We start from the raw sequence: 19,680 nt of genomic DNA, 5'->3' as shown, positions 1-19,680 counted from the left end.
CATGTCTTGACTCTTCAGGATGCCCTACTAGTGTTTGGAACTGGCTGAAATTTCACAATTGATAATTGGTTCATTACCAACAAGCAATCATTGAAAAAAATTGGTTAGCATCATTTTCAGATTTTCCTGTTCAGGTTGTTATTGCAGATTAGTTTATCATGGTTCTCTGACGTCTGTTGTTGTTGTTGTTTTTTATATATTTTTTGAAAATATCTCATCCAATGTAAAATGATGCTACTTTAAAGTGATGACAAATATATCATGAACATACACTTCCTGCAGTCGTCAAGATATATTCAGCCATGACTAAGAATTAAACACGTTTTCAGGTTCTGACAACTTCTAAGATATGTTCCACGCTAAAACAGTAGTTCCAAAATTGTTTCTGTTTGATTATGAGAAAATGTGATCGATTCCTTGGTCGTGTGGTCACTGCAATTATTTCAATTAATCGGAACACCACTATCACACACCAAGATATTCTTCATATTAAATGGGCTATATCAGCTTAGAGCCCACTTTAAAAAGAGTGTGGGCTAAAACTCAAAATCAACTTATACCTAACTTCATACTGGTACAGGTCAATATTCTGAAATGACATTAGGCCATATTTTTGCATTTCAGAAAAGTCCAAACACTTTTAGCAGCTGCATCACAGGACAAGACATAAAGTTCAGCATTCCACATGATGCCAGGCTAGAATGCTAAAAAATACTGAGAGTCCCTCCACAAACAAAAAGATAAACCAATGTAAAAAGTCTGTTTTTGCATTCACTAATGAAAAAAACCCAGACACAACTGATTTACTTTTGAAGACAACTTTGGGCCACTTGAAGATTCCCTATATTTTTCAATGTCAACATGGAAAACATTGTCTGTATTAATCAGACTGTAAAAGAATTGATTGAAATAGAAATGCATACAGTAGGCACAAGACTGTTATAAACAAAGACGTGGCTCCTGAATGCTACAGTTAACTTGGTAAATTCTATTCTCAATAAAACTAAACAGCAAAATTTGGAGGAATGGTTCTGATAATCAACTCCATAAGAGGTGATTCCCTCTGTTGTTACAATGTGTTACTGCTTATACACACCATATAGGTGTTGATAAATTGACACGTTACACAGAAGCTCTTTCATATTTCCTACACAACAAACTTAGTAACAAAAGAGAAAAACTGCCAAAATATGAAGAAAATTTATCATGAAATTTCCAGAGATCTCCTGGGCTTACCTGTATGTGAGTTTAGGGAACTCTCAGGACTAAGTTTCTGGGAGTCGTACATAAGCAGAGTGAGTGAGTTTAGTTTTACGCCACACTCAGCAATATTCCAGCTATATGGCAGCGGCCTGTAAATAATCGACTCTGGACCAGACAATCCGGAGATCAACAGCATGAGAATCGATCTTGGTAACCGATGACATGTGTCAACCATGCCAGCGAGCCTGACCACCCAATCCCGTTAGTCAGCCTATTACAACAAACATGGGTTACTGAAGGCTCATTGACAAGAAAACTTATCAAGGACTTTCCACAGATGTCCTTGGTGTCGTTGTACAAAGCGATCTTAGTGCAAAAGTGACCGTAACTCCCACGCCTTAACATAGACTTAAGGTAGTCTTAGCGCGAAGGTTGTTTTGTGCAACTTCACCCAGGTCATATCTGTCTATGAGTTAATAATGTTTTTGGAAGTCGTACAAGCAGTCTGGAGGCAGCTTCCAACACATTACTGTTGACTTAACAGCATTTTATGAAACACCAGTGCACATGATATCAAACCTTTCACAAAATAAAATCTTGGTCTGAAACAAAAAGCCACAGAGTGAAGAAATCAGAAATGTACAGATAATGTACATATCAAGAGCAGAACTATCATATTACTTTAATTGGCATGCTACTGAAAACTGAATTAATTATAAGGATTCATTTGACAATACTTTTTCGCATCACATCGACTTTCAGTTTGTTTGATTATGGGATACATAGGAAAGTATCTGGAGAAACAAGGCAAAACTCTTCCAATTAAATATTTTCACCTAAACAATAAAATCATTTGCAGAATCAATTGTATTTATTGCTTCTCAAAGAAAATGCTTTTAGTGTTAATTTTGCCTTTTCCAACTGATACAAATGATCAATGGTGCAACTTGCAGAGATCACATTGTATCCATGTGGGGAATCGAACCTGCGTAACAGGCATGACGAGCAAACGCTTTAACCACTAGGCTACCCCACCACCCCTCACTGCAGTAGAGTTTATGCATACATGATTCCTGTTTTGGTCAGTAAATAACACGAGCGAAGATATTCAAGTGTACAAGCTCAAAAGCTGTATTGGGTAATTATTCAGTATTGTGAAACTATCTGACAAGAGGTAGACGAAACTGTAACCATGAATGACCTATAATTCAATGTTTAGAAAAACATTGACTTTCCCACATGGGACATTTTCCTTATGTGTTGATAGGACCTGTGAAGATCAGGGTTAGAATTGATCTTCAGTAACCCATGCTTGTTGTAAGAGGCGACTAACGGGATCGGGTGGTCAGGCTCGCTGACTTGGTTGACATATGTCATCATATCCCAATTGCACAGATCGATGCTCATGTTATTGATCACTGGATTGTCTGGTCCAGGCTTGATGATTTACAGACCGCCGCTATATACCTAGAATATTGCTGAGTGAGGTGTAAACTAAACTCACTCACTCATGAGCTGATGAATAACAAGTACACATCGAAACAAATATGTGCACGGAACTTGCAGTTCTCTGAGAGTTAGTATGTTTTTCTTGTCATTTTTCTGGGATACCAAAAACAGGCTCATTTATACTAAAGCCATAAAAACAAATGTGGGGAATCCAACACATGTCTTTGGCATGACAAGCTAATGCTATCACCATTATGACTACCCCACCACCACTGACAGTTTTCTAAATGCATCAGGCCGATATTCTTCAAGAATTGAACAATATCATTAAACCATATCACAGCTACCTGTAAATAACTGAATATGGGCCAGACAAATGGTTGCTATTACGAGCAGCTTGCCACACTTTCGCTGCATCGATTCACCCAGACCTCGATTCAATTCGATTTTTTATATTGGACCCTCAATTCGATCGATTAGATTCTTCATACAAGTAAAAACAACACATGTTATGGTTTCAAAGGTAACTGTTGGTCAAGTTGTAGAAACTGGCTTTGTTACGTTAGATTTCTTTGGTAATAGGGCTGGGTATTGGCAAATAAACTGTATTGCTATATATTGCGATTCTGGTACCCATATTCTGATAAGTATTGTGATATATTAGGAGCTTCAGAGTTTGAAAGTGAGTGACATTGATTGTACATGCAGTCTATTTTCTACATACTAAAGCCATAAAAACAAATGTTGTATATGTGATAACAGAAATATCGAATTTAGATTTGATTCTGAGGGATTGTATTTCCTTTTTTATATGTAAAGTATGCTGATTTGTCAATTAATTACAATCGAAAACCACAGTGTGAATAAAAGTCTGCGTAGATTTTCACAAAAAAACAGAGAGATAATCATAAAACATCAAATACTTGAATTACCCAAAATACCGGTTGCAATACGTATTGTTTAGAAGGCATATTGCAATATATCGGGATACCGGTATAACCGTGCAGTCCTATTTGGTAGGGTTGATATTTGATTGGCTAAACTGTGTACAGAGCACGGAAATGCACCATATTGCCGCGTTTAATTCAAGTATGATGCATGAAACAGCACTTGAGTTTAACAGTAGGGCAAATCTCTTACTGCATGCAGAACATGAATGATTCTTATAAATATTCATCAACATACTCCACTTTAAGCTATATCTACACTAGAAGTGTTAAGTGTGCATATATAACATGTCATTAAGAAAGTTATCTTTAAATGTGTGACACATGTTTGACTCTTATTAACAGTGAAGGAACAGTGATATCACAGTGGGGCAAATCTCTTACTGCATGCAGAACATGAATGATTCTTATAAATATTCATCAACATACTCCACTTTAAGCTATATCTACACTAGAAGTGTTAAGTGTGCATATATAACATGTCATTAAGAAAGTTATCTTTAAATGTGTGACACATGTTTGACTCTTATTAACAGTGAAGGAACAGTGATATCACAGTGGGGTGTTTTGAAGATTTCAGTAATTCATGGCACAAGCCTTTGTTATCAAATGTGATTTTAGCAATATTCCAGCAATATCACGGTGGGGACACCGGAAATGGGCTTCACACATTGTACCCATGTGGGAATCAAACCCAGGTCATCGGCGTGACGAGCGAACACTTTAACCCTTAGGCTACCCCACCGCCCCAAGTACAAAGAGACCAATTCAAGCACAATATAATGGTTGAGGGGTAATTCAGGATTCTCAATGTTATTACGCCTAACAGCAAGTCAATAGTTGATGATGTTCTTTACTAACAAAGAAATATGTAGCATTTATGCTTGCAAAATACCGTCTTACAAAATACACCAAAATAACAACATGTATGTACTTTACAACACATTACAGTTTATTTGGTCCAAAAACATTTCTTTTAAGTCATCTGATAGTCCTTATACTAACATGAAAATGTACTGAAATTACACCCGTTGAAAGTCATGGAATTTGAAGAATTTGCTCATATCACTTTGTCAAGAATTAAAGTAAAACTGAGTGAGTTTAGTTTTGTGCTGCACTCAGCAATATTCCAGCTATACGGTGGAAAAGTAAAACTAAGATACACCAAATGTTGGAGAGTTTTATACTGAAATAGTTGATATTTGTCTTGACTCCACTCTCTTGCAAATTTCAACAGTTTTTAACAAATCATTGAATAACCACAAAATTTGCAAAATATATGAATTATGTTCGACTCTTAGAATCTGAAGTTAGACTGGCTTGTAAACTGTTATCAGAAGGGCTGTGTAATGGCAAATATATTGTATTGCAACATACTGCGAATCAGGTAACCGGTATTGTCAAATGTATTGTGGTACAATATCAATCAAGGTGTTTGACAGTGAGTGGGATTAATTGTACATGCAGATCCTATTTTCTACAAACTAAGGCCCTAAAAATATATGTTAAGGTTCTGATAACAGCAATTTCAAAATCAAGTTGCATACTTGGATAGATTCTATTTTCTTTTTATACAATTATAACATGTAAATTATGCCACTGTGTCAATTAATAATAAAAGGAATCGTGTAGATTTTTACTTAAATCATTGAGAAAATCACAATGGCCCCATGCAAGTTCCAAGTCTCCAGCCAACTGTAACTGGAGACGAACTGGTTTTGGTGGTCCAGACAATGGAAACCTGCGACCAATGTAGGAAGTTCCTGTTCTGATTCCTGATCACATATTTCAAACCAATAACAAATCTTCAAACTTTTAACACATTACCTACACGTAAACCCTGCCAATCTGGAATCCTGGCTTATTGGACAATGATGACAACAAATTGCAATTGTAATCACCATGATCACATCACTAGATGAAGCATGGGTATGTGCACAATTTCCTTGTTAACGGCTAGCAAGTATTTAGAGGGTTCACATAGCCTGCCAATTCTACAGAACTTACAATTATTTATATCAGAAAAATGTCCAATTAATTTTCAGCTGACAGTCACATGTTCTGGTGTAATATGCCTATTAAGTAATTGCCCAAATGTCCAGTTAACCTGGTAATAAATGATTATATCTATCTGTCCTGACAATCTCAGCCAGCTGCATAATCTTTGTAGTCTGCCTGTCTAAAGTTATCATATCAGTAGGAAAAGCTCCTGCTGTAAACTCAGATGATATTCAACTACACTCTGGAGACATGCTTTCTGAGCAGTTTGTTCAAGAGGTGAGGTGAGGTGAAATTGGGTTGCACGTCGTGCCTGAGAATATTTCGCTCATATGACGACGTGCATGCGTGTGTATGTGTATGTACGGCTGCTTGTACTAGCCCAGACTTAAGCTAGTTTTAAAGTGCTAGCCCACTGAAATACCATGCCGCAGTGAAGCATGAATACCCCATTCAGACACAGTATACTGACTCCAGTCCTTGTTGTACCCATTAATGCCAAGCCCCAGGCAGGGACCAACAAGTACCATATTTTAACGTCTTTTGGTATGACGCGGTCGGGGATCGAACCCGCAACCTTCCGCTCTCCGGGTGGACGCTCTAACCACTACAGAACCGTCAAGTTTGTCAAGAACTGCTTCTTTTGAAAGGTTCTTACAGTATTAACTGTGCAGATTTACAACAGCAAATGTCAGAAACAAGGACATTGTTGTGTAAGAGCATATATATTTTGCATTTCTTTCAAATAAAATCTGTAATTATATCTTTGAGTGGCATATCATTTGTTTGATAAAGACATGGAAACAATAAGGAAGATGAACTCCACAAGTCAACTATTTCTAAATCAGCCTATATCATATATATCCCGGTGTCAGGGTTTTCGACGATGTAAGACAAAAACGTAATTTTTATCTGTAATATCATTTAAAGTTTTTATTTTACTAACCTCGACTGATAAAGGATATATTCATCTATTTCACACAAAAATATCAAGTGTTTCCTACAAAAATAGCATTGATGACATTATATCGGCGAAACTGTTGCCGCTCATAACAACCGGGTATTTTGTATGGGTTTTCGACGATGAGCCATACTTTTTGCTCTGCACTGCGAGGGAGTGTTGTGATCACGTGGCTTCCAGTTTATATACTGCCTGTCACCAGCAGACGACTGATCTTACTGAATTTTCGCTTGCTATTTTTTGTTATAAAGGCAACTGATTTTGCATCTGAAGTGGTATTAACGATCTCGGGTACATAATATTGATGTTCGTTTGCTTTTTATATAACTTTACTTCCCAATTTCCATTGTCAATAAAACGTCTCACGACAGCGACTGGGCACCCGCCCTACCAGTGAAACTGTTTGTGCACACCGATCGCACATGTACTCGCCCGATATAGCGCGAGCAATGCAATCGTCGAAATCACCAGAATGTCGAATTCAGCTGGAGTTGGGATATATTAATATACATATATGCACACATAATTTTGTACTTATTAGGCAAGACAAGCTCAAGTGTATTGTAACCCTCCACATAGTGTTTCAACAACTTAGTTTTACCCTCATGTTATTCATATTTGGTACTGCGGTTTTCTTAGGGTATTCATTACTAGGGCTGTCACGAATTGAACTGTATCCGTTCATTAATCCAATTCTTTAATTGCCATCACTAGAATAGAATATTCATGATTTTATCTAAACAGGAGTGTTCTTACGTAAATATGGGTGTTACTTATCAAAGTGAAGTACACAAAATGGAATATATCCAATGAAGACAGGATATTAGTCCAACCTCTTATATACTTAATCTGAAGGTATCGTGGTCACTGTCACACTTAACATTGTCAAATTGGTCAAAACATGTCAAAGGTTTTATGTTGTTACTGTTTCAATGAATTTATTGAATAAAACATCAACAGCGGACTTGTTATTGAAGATTTTACCAAATATTTGCATTGAGTACCCAATATTCCCCGTGATATCGGTATATCATATTCACCAGGGCTAGATTTTCCGAAGTTCTCTTAGCGATACGATAGTCTTAAGCGCCATACATTAACATTAACTTACGACAATCGTAGCACTAAGAGCTCTTCGAAAATCTAGGGCCTGGATTTTTGCTTCCCTTTTCACAACTATTTGATACACTTTTACTTGCTTGAATCCATTTTGACTATTTCTTAATCATTGAATAGACATAGTTGACCTTTTTAAGAACACATTCTGCTCAAAATGATGGTTTCAATGGCTCATAGTTTGCTTTCTGGTCATGTGGTGCCCCAAGTGTAACAGGTCATATATTCTCACAGCAGCGCGCGCTGCAGATCTAAGTTTCAATGACAATAAACAAGATGTAGCATGAAGTGAATTATTAAGAAAACCTGTTGGTTGCTGTATCTACGTAAGTAGTGTAATCATCTAGTAGTGCATACCAGACAACAACTAATCTTTCAAAAGATCAACAGAACATTTGGATCTCCTTAGGATATGTTTTGAGCATATTATAACAATGTTCTTAGTTCTGAAATCATTCTTTCCACACAAATAATATGATTCTACTGGTGAAGACCAATCTGCAGCACAACAATGTTTGTCCTGAGAGGCGACCAACAGGATTTGGTGGTCAAACATGTAGACTTGGTTGATGATGCATTTCATCATAACCTAATTGTGCAGATTAATGTGCATGATGTCAATCACTGAATTTGTCTCATCCCAACTCAATCATTTACAGAAAGCTGGAATATAAAAGGACTGACTGACTGAGTTTGGTTTTACGCTGCTTTTAGCAATATGGAATATAAAAAGGAATATTGCTGAATGCAGCATTAAACAACAAACAAACCAACAAAAATATATCATCACTTCAAGCTAAACATTCCACTCATATAAGCATATCTCAAAGCCTTAGCTAATGTGTTTAGTATCTAAACGAAGAGGGCCACGCCTCTCACTTGGGGACTGATCAGTCATTAATCACTTGATCAATTTGCTGAGATGTCATGTGGGACTAGTCATTATTTCCTTTGTCATGGATGAGAAATCATGGAGGACCAGTCATTATTGACGTTCAATCAATGGAAATTGCTAATAAATGATTAGTGTAATCAATCCAATTTTCTTACAAATAAACCAATATCTAATTATCACAAACTAATTGACATGATCATGTCAGGATGGCAAAAAAACAAATGTACCATCAAGATTTTTCATTCCAGGTCATTGCTTTGAAGGAAACTGTGCTCAAATACTTATCTCCCACCATTTTCTTAAAAGCATGGCATTTTCACCCAGTCAGTAAACTTTAATAACTTTATTACGTATCACTCAGTACTTTGCAAAAGAATGAAGCAAATATAGTAAGCAAAAATGTCAACATGTACACTCCTTGATACACTTCATAGCTTACCAGAAACTCAAAAACAGGCCACAATATATACTTTAGGGGATATTCCAAAGGTCAGGCCATAACAAGTGATATTCACTATAAATATATTGGCTTATCCCATGCAGGGAGCATTCCTGAAGTGTATGCAATAAGGAAGTCATATACAGTAGGGATGCCACGATGCCACGATACATCGATACTTTTTCTAAGACGATACAATTATCGATACATTCAAAACTGTATCAACATTTAGTTTTGAATGTATCCTCGTAAGATGTTATGAGAGTTATAATTGATTATATTTCATGCACAGAGATGGGAAATTAGAATTTTTTTAATCTGAGAATAGAAATGTTGATCTTTTCATGGACAATTATAGAATATGCAATATTAATGTTCCAAATGTAAATAAATTTACGCAATAATGCCGCGAAAATAGGTATCGTGATACGTATCGAATCGTGGCATGGGTATCGTGATACGTATCGATTCATGAAACTTATGTATCGTGACATCCCTAATATACAGTATCAAATCTATTAAATGTATCTAGTGGATAAAGAAATAGTCAATTTAACACAAACATACTAAAATGGACCAGATAGTAAACGAGAGGTGAGGGGACTTCTTTAGAATCTTTAGTATGATGAAGAGGATTTAGAACTGGTATGATGAAGAGGATTTAGAAGCTGGTATGATGAAGAAGATTTAGATGCTGGTATGATGAAGAGAAACACATTTTATGGATTGATGTGTCAGTGAAGATGCTAACATCGTGATCACTTGCTTGATAATGGTGTTATATCTACACCGAAATGTCGCATCTGTTGCAGGAAAGAAGTTGTTTGTCAATAGAATTTGATCCCCTCGAGGTGAGATGGTGAGGTAAAACAGAGTTCAATGGCATGTCACGATTACTGCATTTACATTGCAAAATAAATGCACTTGTGTGTGTTCAAGCCCAACTCATGCTGGTTTCATAGTGCTAACATACTGTAATACCATGACACAGTTTAACATGGATAACTCCCTCAGACCGAGTATAGCACCTCCAAGACGACCATTGTATCACAGCATCAGGTATTTCCTGAGTATGTGGAAACTTTTCTCTGAATTCTGTGTTTTGAATGCAGTAAATTAAGCCATGATATTCTGTTACTGTGAATATGTAATAAAATAGGTTTTATGACATCATGGCATCTATACCTAATTGGCCCCACTCAAACATTAAATATATATTTCTGTTCTGTAACAGGTTTCTTGTACTGTGATCGAAGTTTCTGAATCGAGGTGATAAAGAACTGAAGTAGATTTAATTTAGAAAGCTATGATATGACATGATGTAATATGGGGTGTTTTGATATGATCTGATACGACAAAGTATGTGTAATGCGATGTTATATGATGTGATACATTTTGATGTGATATGACATAGTGTGATTTGACTATTTTTATTCTTTTCTATGATATTGTGTACTATGTTCTTGTATACTATGGGCCCGTGGCCTTCAGTATGAATAAAGATTGATTGATAGAAAGCTGAAAAGAATTGATTGGCTGATTTGATTGGCTTAAGAACCCACATACTACAGTTCACCCAATGGCTAACTTGACACAACCTTCCATGATAGATTTGCAGAGAGGTATCTAATCAAGATAAGAGATCTGATTTTAATGAGACACAATCTTAACTGCACTAACCAGGAAGTTCTGTTTGTTTAACACCACACTCAATCAGATCCTAGCTGCATGACGGCAGTCTGAAACTTATTCACAATAAAAATATCACTGATTGGGCGACAATGGTTGAGGGATGACTGATCAAAACAGGTTTGCTAGTTTGTTTGTTTATTTGTTGTGTAACTCCATTCTCAGCAATATTCCTGCAATATGACGGCAGTCTGTCAGTAATCAAGTCTGGACCAGACAATCCAGTGAGTGAGAGAGTGAGTTTTGGTTTTACGCCGCTTTGAGCAATATTCCAGCAATATCACGGCATGGGACACCGGAAATGGGCTTCATACATTGTACCCATGTGGGGAATCGAACAAGGGTCTTCGGCGTGACGAGCGAACGCTTTAACCACTAGGCTACCCCACCGCCCCAGACAATCCAGTGACTGACATCATAAGCATTGACCTTCACAAATTGGACATCTATCAACAACATCAGTGAGCATGACCACCTATTCAAAATTGGTGAGTTGCTGATGACCTATTCTAACCAGGAGGAAAGTTCTGCAGTTTACCAATCCACCAACCTGGTGACGGAACAAAAATATCCGACATGCTTAATTATCTATAAAAGAGATTGAGTATTTAATGCAACTAGGGATGTCACGATACATAAGTTCATGAATCGATGCGTATCATGATACCCATGTCAGGAGTCGATACGTATCATTTTTTTATTTTCAGAGATTACAAAGCTCTAATTTCCCATTTTAGGAATATGTTTAATTGGATTTCTAGTATAAACAACCTTGACCAGCTATCAAGTGCTTGGCTTCATTCAAGAGAGACAACTCCGTTAATCCTTTTTCATTAGTTTGTGAAGAGTTACCCCCTTTGTTTACTTGCTAGCAGACGACATTTTCAGTGATCCTCAGTATGGATGATTTAGAGAAGAGGAAGTTGATTTTAGAGTATTATAACAAGGACATCATATCAGCGAAAGTGATTTCAAGTAGAACAGGCATCCCTTTGTCCACTGTTTATCGTGTTTTGAAAAATATTGCAAATGGATATGGCATTGAGCACCAGGAAGGCGCAGGTAGGCCCAGAAATTGACTGTCGGTGACAGGAGGCGGCTTGGAATTCTTGTTTCTAAAAACAAACGAAGGAGTTAAGAAAACTTAAGGCTGGATATGATTGATAGAGGAACTGTGGCTGTCTGTAAGGAGACAATTAGAACTGAGCTGCATGCAATCGGTTGGCAGAAAAGTCGAGGAATTCCATCACCGATCATGAAACCTGAACAAAAGGAGCGAAGGTTGAACTGGTGCTTACAGCATAGAAAATTTAACTGGGACAATGTGATTTTCTCAGATGAAAGTTCTGTGTGGCTGTTTCCTAATACACTGAAATTCTGGACCAAACAAACTGAAAAACTTTTGTATCAGCGCCCAAAGTACAGTCCGAAAATTAACGTGTGGGGTGGCATATCTGTGTTAGGGGCAACACCCCTCTGTGTATTTGAAGGGAATATGAACAGTGAGCGGTACACAGATATTCTCGAGGGACATTTACTTCCATCTGCTCACGTGTTATATGGAAACTTTTGGATTTTCCAGCAGGACAACGACCTAAAACATCGGACCCAAAATATGACATTATTAGATTGGCCAAGCTATAGCCCTGACCTAAATCCAATAGAAAATGTTTGGGGACTTATGAAGGAAAGTGTCAATAAGAAAAATCTGACAAATATTGCTGAAATGAAAGAGGAGGTGGTCCAATATTGGGACACCATGGACCACGACTTTCTAACTTCTTTGATCAGTAGTATGCCCGCCGCATTGAAGCCTGCATTGCTGCCCATGGTGACTTGACAAAATACTAACTGTTCACCTGTCTTTGAATCTGGAGTTATGTTCTGCTAATATTCACATTAATACATGAGTAATGAGTGAAAAAAATATAAAAAATTACAATCTTTAAATTCTCAATAATTTCTGGTTGTACTGTACATGCTCCAGGCGCTGGAGTCTTGCAATGATCAACAGATGTCTTTTTTCTGGCATTCTTTTAACCAGCTCAACTCCCTAAGGAGTATTCAACTCATGCAGCCTGTTAGGTGCAGCAAGTTATCACACAGCCTCATCCTCACAAGGTACCCATTTCAGCTGGGTGGACTTACGTTCAGCAATATAAAATGTCTTAGCGTAAGTGTTTCTTAAACTCCATCATATCAACTACATTTGACATTTCATAGCTCATGCCAAACTTTCTCTATGTATCAAGTCTCCCATACTTCACAATACATCTTGAATTATTCAGAGCACTTGTCATACGTCAATAGCAGTGATGCACCGACAGTAACCATGACATTTGAATCCAGTGAAAGCTGTAACAAAAGAGGACGACAGATGGGAATGCCTGTACATCCTGTCAACCATGTCACAGCCGAATGAAATAATCAAGTCCGGAGACAAGAAGAACAATGACCAACACACAAGTATATTTAGACGCACAATCCTATTGTTAGCTCTAATGCTGCTTTGAGGGGTAGTGGAGTAGCCTTGTGGTCAATGCGTTCGCTCGTCACAGTGAAGACCCGAGTTCGAATCCCAACATGGGTACAATGTGTGAAGCCCATTTCTTGTGTCCACTGTGATATCACCGGAATATTGCTAAAAGCGGTGTAAAACTAAACTCACTTGCTCACTAAGGCCAAATAAAAAAAATGTTGTTCGATTACACCTCTTTAAAATTTAGGGTAGGTAGATACGATTTTGTTTTTTACATTTTTTTAGAAGAAAACTACAAGCTAATAACACATTTATCAATGTGCAGTTGTTTTTTCAATCAATCTTGCAGCAATCATGTTGACTTTCTCTATCAGACAGGGTTTTACACAGACTTTTAAAAATGGGAGTCATGGTGACTCACAATATTTATTTTTGGGAGTCATTGTCAATATTTGGGAGTCATGAAAATTTTAATATTTCTTTATGTTAATCAGTATGTAACTGTGTATGTCACACCCCCAAATGAAACTACAGCATTGTTCAATTCAAACAGCCAGGATTACTGTCTCCTCTGAGTACTTTGGAACAATCTGACTGCTCTGTAAAAGTCAAACTATCATCGAACAATATCTTTTTGGCTTATCAAATCGATTTTATTGACCTGAATTGTGAGGGCCACCCATAAAACTTGCGTCAAGCTTGACTCGTATGATAATATTTTGAGTCGTTTGCAAATTGTTGCGTCAAATATGCAGAAATCACGCGTCATGTAAAACCCTGATCAGAATGACCGATGTCAGTTGGTGCCTTGAAAAAACGATGGTACCTGAAAGCATATTTTATTCATACCACTTAAAAACATAGGGTCGGCACCAAAATTCAAGGGTCGGTTGGGTAATCGGAACCACAACATGTTTTTTTTAGGCCTAAAGCTCCTTTGAACAGGATTCCAGTGTTTTCAAGTCACTTCAGCCTAATGTGCAAGAACAGATCGAAGTGAAGCAGGTCATTTAGAACATTTTGTTACCACTTTGGTGAAACCCATGAGCACGGGTCTCATGCTGACAAAACTAAAACACAAGGTTAAACCGAGTTTGGACCCCTCATAGTTTCTGTCAGGTCCTGGGGACACAAAGCACATTGTTGGCCATCCGTGCCACTTATTTCAATTGAATGCATATGCATCAAAAACTAAAATACATAAACATAATACATGGTACAAAAGCGGCAAATCCACTGTGCTCCCTTTTAGATAATTTTCACACAAAAAACATATTGACTTCTTAACAATGTAACATATATGGTTTCCATGCCCCAAAACTTTCTCTGTACCAAAATCTGACTTTTTTCCATTGTAACTATGATAAATAATTTCAGTTTTGTCACTTGCCCAGTATTTTTTTTTTAAATGGTCTATTTGCACTAAAACTTTGGGCTGATAATTCATCAGTCAGTGATGGCAGTAACAGTGATTTAAACAGAAACTTAGAAATGTTCGTGATTTTGTCAATTTGTATAGGTTGTTGTGGCAGTGTCCTTTATAATTTGATGAAGATGACCGACAATCAATTTTTCTGATCGGTTTAATTTGAAGAGCATCAGATGATTGATGCAACTTAACAAAGGACAACCAGCACGGCAGAAATATTTTTCTCATGTTCTGGAACAGTGAGTGAATGAGTGAATATAGTTTTACACAGCTTATGGCAATATTTCAGGAATATCAAGATGGGGGACACCAGAAATAGGCTTCCTACATTGTATCAACAAAGTGAGTGAGTTAAGTTTTATGCCGCACTCAGCAATATTCCAGCTATATGGCGGCGGTCTGGAAATAATCGAGTCTGGACCAGACAATCCAGTGATCAACAGCATGAGCATCGATCTGCCCATTGGGAACCGATGACATGTGTCAACCAAGTCAGCGAGCCTGACCACCCAATCCTGTTAGTCGCCTCTTACGACAAGCATGAGTTACTGAAGCTTCATTCAACCCGGGACCTTCACGGGTTGTATCAACATAGGGAATCAAAGCCAGGTCTTCAGTGTGACGAGCACACACTTTAGTCAACAGGGTACCCTACTGCCCTTGAGTGGGAACAGTAGTTATACACTTAGAGTAGAATAACACTTTGCATTTGTGGGTCAACATCAGTTCAAATTTTATAGATCTGTCAACCAAAAATGCTAAACAGATCCACTGTAACCACAGTCCTGCCACGTACTGGTTTTTTTCACACCTGTGAAGATCCGGGTTAGAATTGATCTTCAGCAACCTATGCAAGAGGTGACTAACGGGATCGGGTTGTCAGGCTCGCTGACATGGTTGGCACACGTCATCATATCCAAATTGCGTAGATCGATGCTCATGCCGTTGATACACTGAATTCAGGGCTCCAGATAAGGGCCGAATCGGCGTTTGTACGGGTAAAATATATGCACAATATGGTAGGAAATAATTTAGAAAACGTAGCACATACACACCACAGCAATGCTGTACGGTCTTGGAATCATTTACAGACATATTTATCTGATAGAGTGTTGTTTTATTGTTTATTGACCTGTTTACACAAGACTAGCAATGTTGTGGTGCATATATGAAACGAAACACAAGATTACTGATACGCCATTAAATTCCATTCAGTACTCAAAGTGTACTCTTAAGTTTATCCAGTACTCCTATATTGAAAAAATAAGGAGTACGTACTCCTGAAGTTGAAAAATTATCTGGAGCCCTGCTGAATTGTATGGTCCTGATTCGATTATTTACAGACCGCCACCATACAGCTGGAATATTGCCGAATGTGGCGTTAAACAACAAACCTACCAACCACACTGGGGATCAGGATAACCTTGTGGTTAAAGTCATTGTTCAATTCCCAAGGTAGGCAGAATTGTTTTCACCTGCCATGATAAGAAATGGAATATTTCTTAAATGCATAAAAAAATATACTCAGTTTTTTGGACATGTTTGTGAAAGCTGACAGATAATTCAGATAATGCAAACCAGTTAACTGTACAAGCACCAATCAAAGCTGCATTGTCATGAGTGAGTGAGAAATGGGCTTCACACATTGCACCCAGGTGGGGAATTGAACCCCAGTCTTCGTCGTGATGAGCCAACGCTTTAACCACTAGGCTACCCCACCGCCCCTTGCATTGTCATGATGACAATCTCAAACCACTTGATCCTCATTTATAATCAAAACGAGAATGTTTTCAAATCTTATGACAAGTACGCTAGAAACAATTCAATCTTTGAACCACCATGAACTCATTCAAATTCACTATTCATACCTCTTGCGGTAAGACAGAACTGACTATTAATATAATTCTTAAATGGGTTCAACAAATCAGTTTGACAGTAAATGGGAGTGACCCACTTTTGCAGGATTCCAGCAACAAATCTCAGCAGCATACACCAGAAATAGACAGAACATATTGCAACCATGTGGGGAATCAAACCCTGGCCTTCACTGAGACAAGCGAACACTTTCAACCACAAGGCTATCCTTCTGCCCCTGTCGATGAATCAGTGTAATGTCATACTCATAGAAGTCAGCAACATTCCAGTCACATCATCCAGATTTTTAAATAGACTTTGAAAGTCATGGTGACTCGGAGTAAATGGTTTGGGAAGTCATTTTGTGCATCACCAAAATATTTTGTCAAAGAAATAATTCTAAACTAAGCAAGAACTGTGAATTAATATTTTGTGATATTTTCCTCTGTTGTTAGTAATCTTACATACTTAGTGGAGTTATTGGGATTCAGATTACACTAACTTGAATAAATATTGCATCAGCTATGTAAATAGATATATTTTACCAATTTTTTTAGTCAAATACACAGAAATTACGAGTCATGTAAAACCCTGATAAAGACACCTGAAACCGACCAGGGGCCTGATCCACAAAGCCTTTGTAGCACTACGTCATTCGTAAGCCTACGGGAAACCATATAGTTACGAGAGCTCGTAACATTACGAACACTTTGTGGATCAGGACCCAGACAGGACCAGACACACCAGGAACTGTTTGTTGTTCAATGACAGTCAGCAATAATAATCCAGCAATATCACAGCGGTCTGAAAATAATCAAGGCTGGACCAGACAGAATTTCAGAACACACCTTTCATAATCATGATTACAACAATAGTTCATTTGCTATCCCACATTAAAACAGCAGACATAATGTCCATTTAATTATCTTATTTCAAACAAAAATATTCTTATTATTGATAACAAAATATATGATTTGCTTAATATAAGCTCATAGTATGTTATTATAATTATAAATTATAATGTAAAAATAACACATTAAATTAAGGCATCTCATGTCAACATCGCAAAAACTTATTTCAGAAATATAAGCATTGTCCCACAGCATCAACATGCCCACAGTACTATGCACAACTACAACACAAGATAAAAAGTCAGACAATTTAAGAAAAATATCTTTTCAGTCATTTTAAAAATATTTTACAAGTGTTGCTTTGTTATGATAAAATGGCAGTGTTCTGATTTATGGACTATGGTGCATAAGAAATATCCATTTATTATTATTATTAATATCATGAATTCTGTCACACTTCCTTAAAGCATCACAATCAAAAATAAAACAAAACTGTAAAAATATACTAATAAATCTGCAACTCAGCAAGTTATAAAAAATATTTCAGCTGGAATTAATATTTCATTCATATCTGGGTATGTCATGTCACTTCACACAGAAAATTCAATATTTGTCGATTTCATTATTAATTACACAGGTAAATACAGGAAGTAGGTTCATAACCTGGATGAACAATTAATAATATATCGTGATTAGTTACACTGAATCATATAACTAAATATGGTGAATAAGCGGGTTTATTACCTCTCAGAACGAGTACCGATCCACGTGACCCCGCGACGATACACAACTCTACCTACACGCTTTGTGAACCAGAAACATGCAAATAGCATTCATATGGTGAACACACAGCGGAGGGAGTCTAGAAAACCGAGCGCCTCTTATCCCACGACACATTACAACAGCTCGCCAAACCCCAAGTAGTTTCAATAGAATCGTACACCGGTCGTCAAGCGTTGTATTAAGTCTGCCGCAAAACGACCGCCCCGAGTTTACATTCAGTGGGACTCGGTCCGAGCATTGTTTCTCGATAGCCTGTGATCGCAGCTAACTGGCTCGCTAAAGTCTCGAAATACATTCATGGAGTCACACAAATGAACTTACCGATCCCCTCATTATGTAGGTTTACCAGTTTACTTCGTCCATCAATACAAAAGTGCATGAAAATATGTCAAAGTTCTCGTCTGCTTCGACTCCGCTCACTGCCATGGCGGTAATATTGACAGTTCCGCTGTAGGAAGTGACGTCACATATCGAAGAAAAGATACGTTCTGGCACCCGCACATCTGTGGGCGTGGCCTAAATTGCAAATTACATGTCAATATTATATCTTATCTGTAAGCTTTTTGTGTTACCCTAAGTGACTGGAGAAAGCATTGTGGCCTCGATGTAACAACGCGCTGTTCACCGACTGTTTGCTAAATCGATGAATTTGGGTTTAGGCTAGTGGAATATTTATTTTTAGCAGGGGTACGTGCGGCCACTCAGCTAATGATCAGGAGATGGCGGTGCTTTAAGGGAAAAGCCCGGATGTAGGTCAGGCCTTCTTACTAGCGTGTTAAAAGGTTACTTCTACACCGCTGTTAACATTTCAATGTCCTCTGTGTGTGTACAGGCGCTACGCCTCACTTGGTACATTTAATTTCAGTAGATTGGTGACGTCGCGTCCAGCGGTTGGCGTTCTGCCATATGGTTCTGTTGAATTTGTGTACAAAACATGCAATTCAATTGTTATCCTAGTGCAATTTCAGAATACTGCGTGGTACAGTTTGTGAATGTTTGGACAAGTCTGTATGCAAATGACGTATTAAAAAATTCAAAATGGCGATACTGAGAAATCGGGACATGCGATATACGTTTCAAATGTATTTATAAACAATTTTTCAAGAGACTTAATACAGTTGTAAAATATTTCTGTGTGCGGGAAGTGACTAAGATCTAACCTTAGCAATCGTTGGTACAGAATTTATATTCAATCATAATGAAAGAGATCCCGGATTTCGAATCTGTTTTAAAGTGGCATTTCAGAGCAGTTGGGATATTCGATTAATTCAAGGAAGTACACTGCAAGAACATGTTCAGTTACTGAGAAGGAACTAATTTCACACGCAACATCATGTCTTTCCTAATAACTCACTCGCGATCATAACATATTTTCCGGCTTCAGATTCAACCGCTTTAAGTGTCACTGCATGTAAATACCGCCAAAATAGATTCAGATTGAAACGAAACAGTCAAAAAAACATACAATCTGGAGAATTAACAACCCCAATATAATCTGACTGATATCATGGTCCTCTGTGTCTAAAGGTGGCCTGGAGCCAGGTCATCATAAACAATATAATAATAGTCACCGTAGCCCTAATGTTC

The 19,680-nt window shown here is 37.6% G+C and overlaps 1 protein-coding gene across 1 annotated transcript in view; it reads right to left on the bottom strand.

Annotated features, from left to right (window-relative positions):
- Positions 1 to 18,563, bottom strand: part of LOC124286488 — a 38,063-nt gene extending 19,500 nt beyond the window's left edge. The window contains exon 1 of the mRNA XM_046722862.1: positions 18,415 to 18,563. Within this exon, the coding sequence (XP_046578818.1) occupies positions 18,415 to 18,426 (12 nt within the window). The 5' untranslated portion in view covers positions 18,427 to 18,563. The remainder of the gene's footprint in view (positions 1 to 18,414) is intronic.
- Between the last annotated feature and the right edge of the window lie 1,117 nt (positions 18,564 to 19,680).

The sequence above is a fragment of the Haliotis rubra genome, unplaced genomic scaffold, assembly GCF_003918875.1.
Source record: "Haliotis rubra isolate DU_JTF1 unplaced genomic scaffold, ASM391887v1 Scf384, whole genome shotgun sequence".
Taxonomy (NCBI): Eukaryota; Metazoa; Mollusca; class Gastropoda; order Lepetellida; family Haliotidae; genus Haliotis; species Haliotis rubra.
The sequence above is the reverse complement of the archived record's forward strand: the minus strand, read 5'-3'. Positions and strand labels throughout refer to the sequence as shown.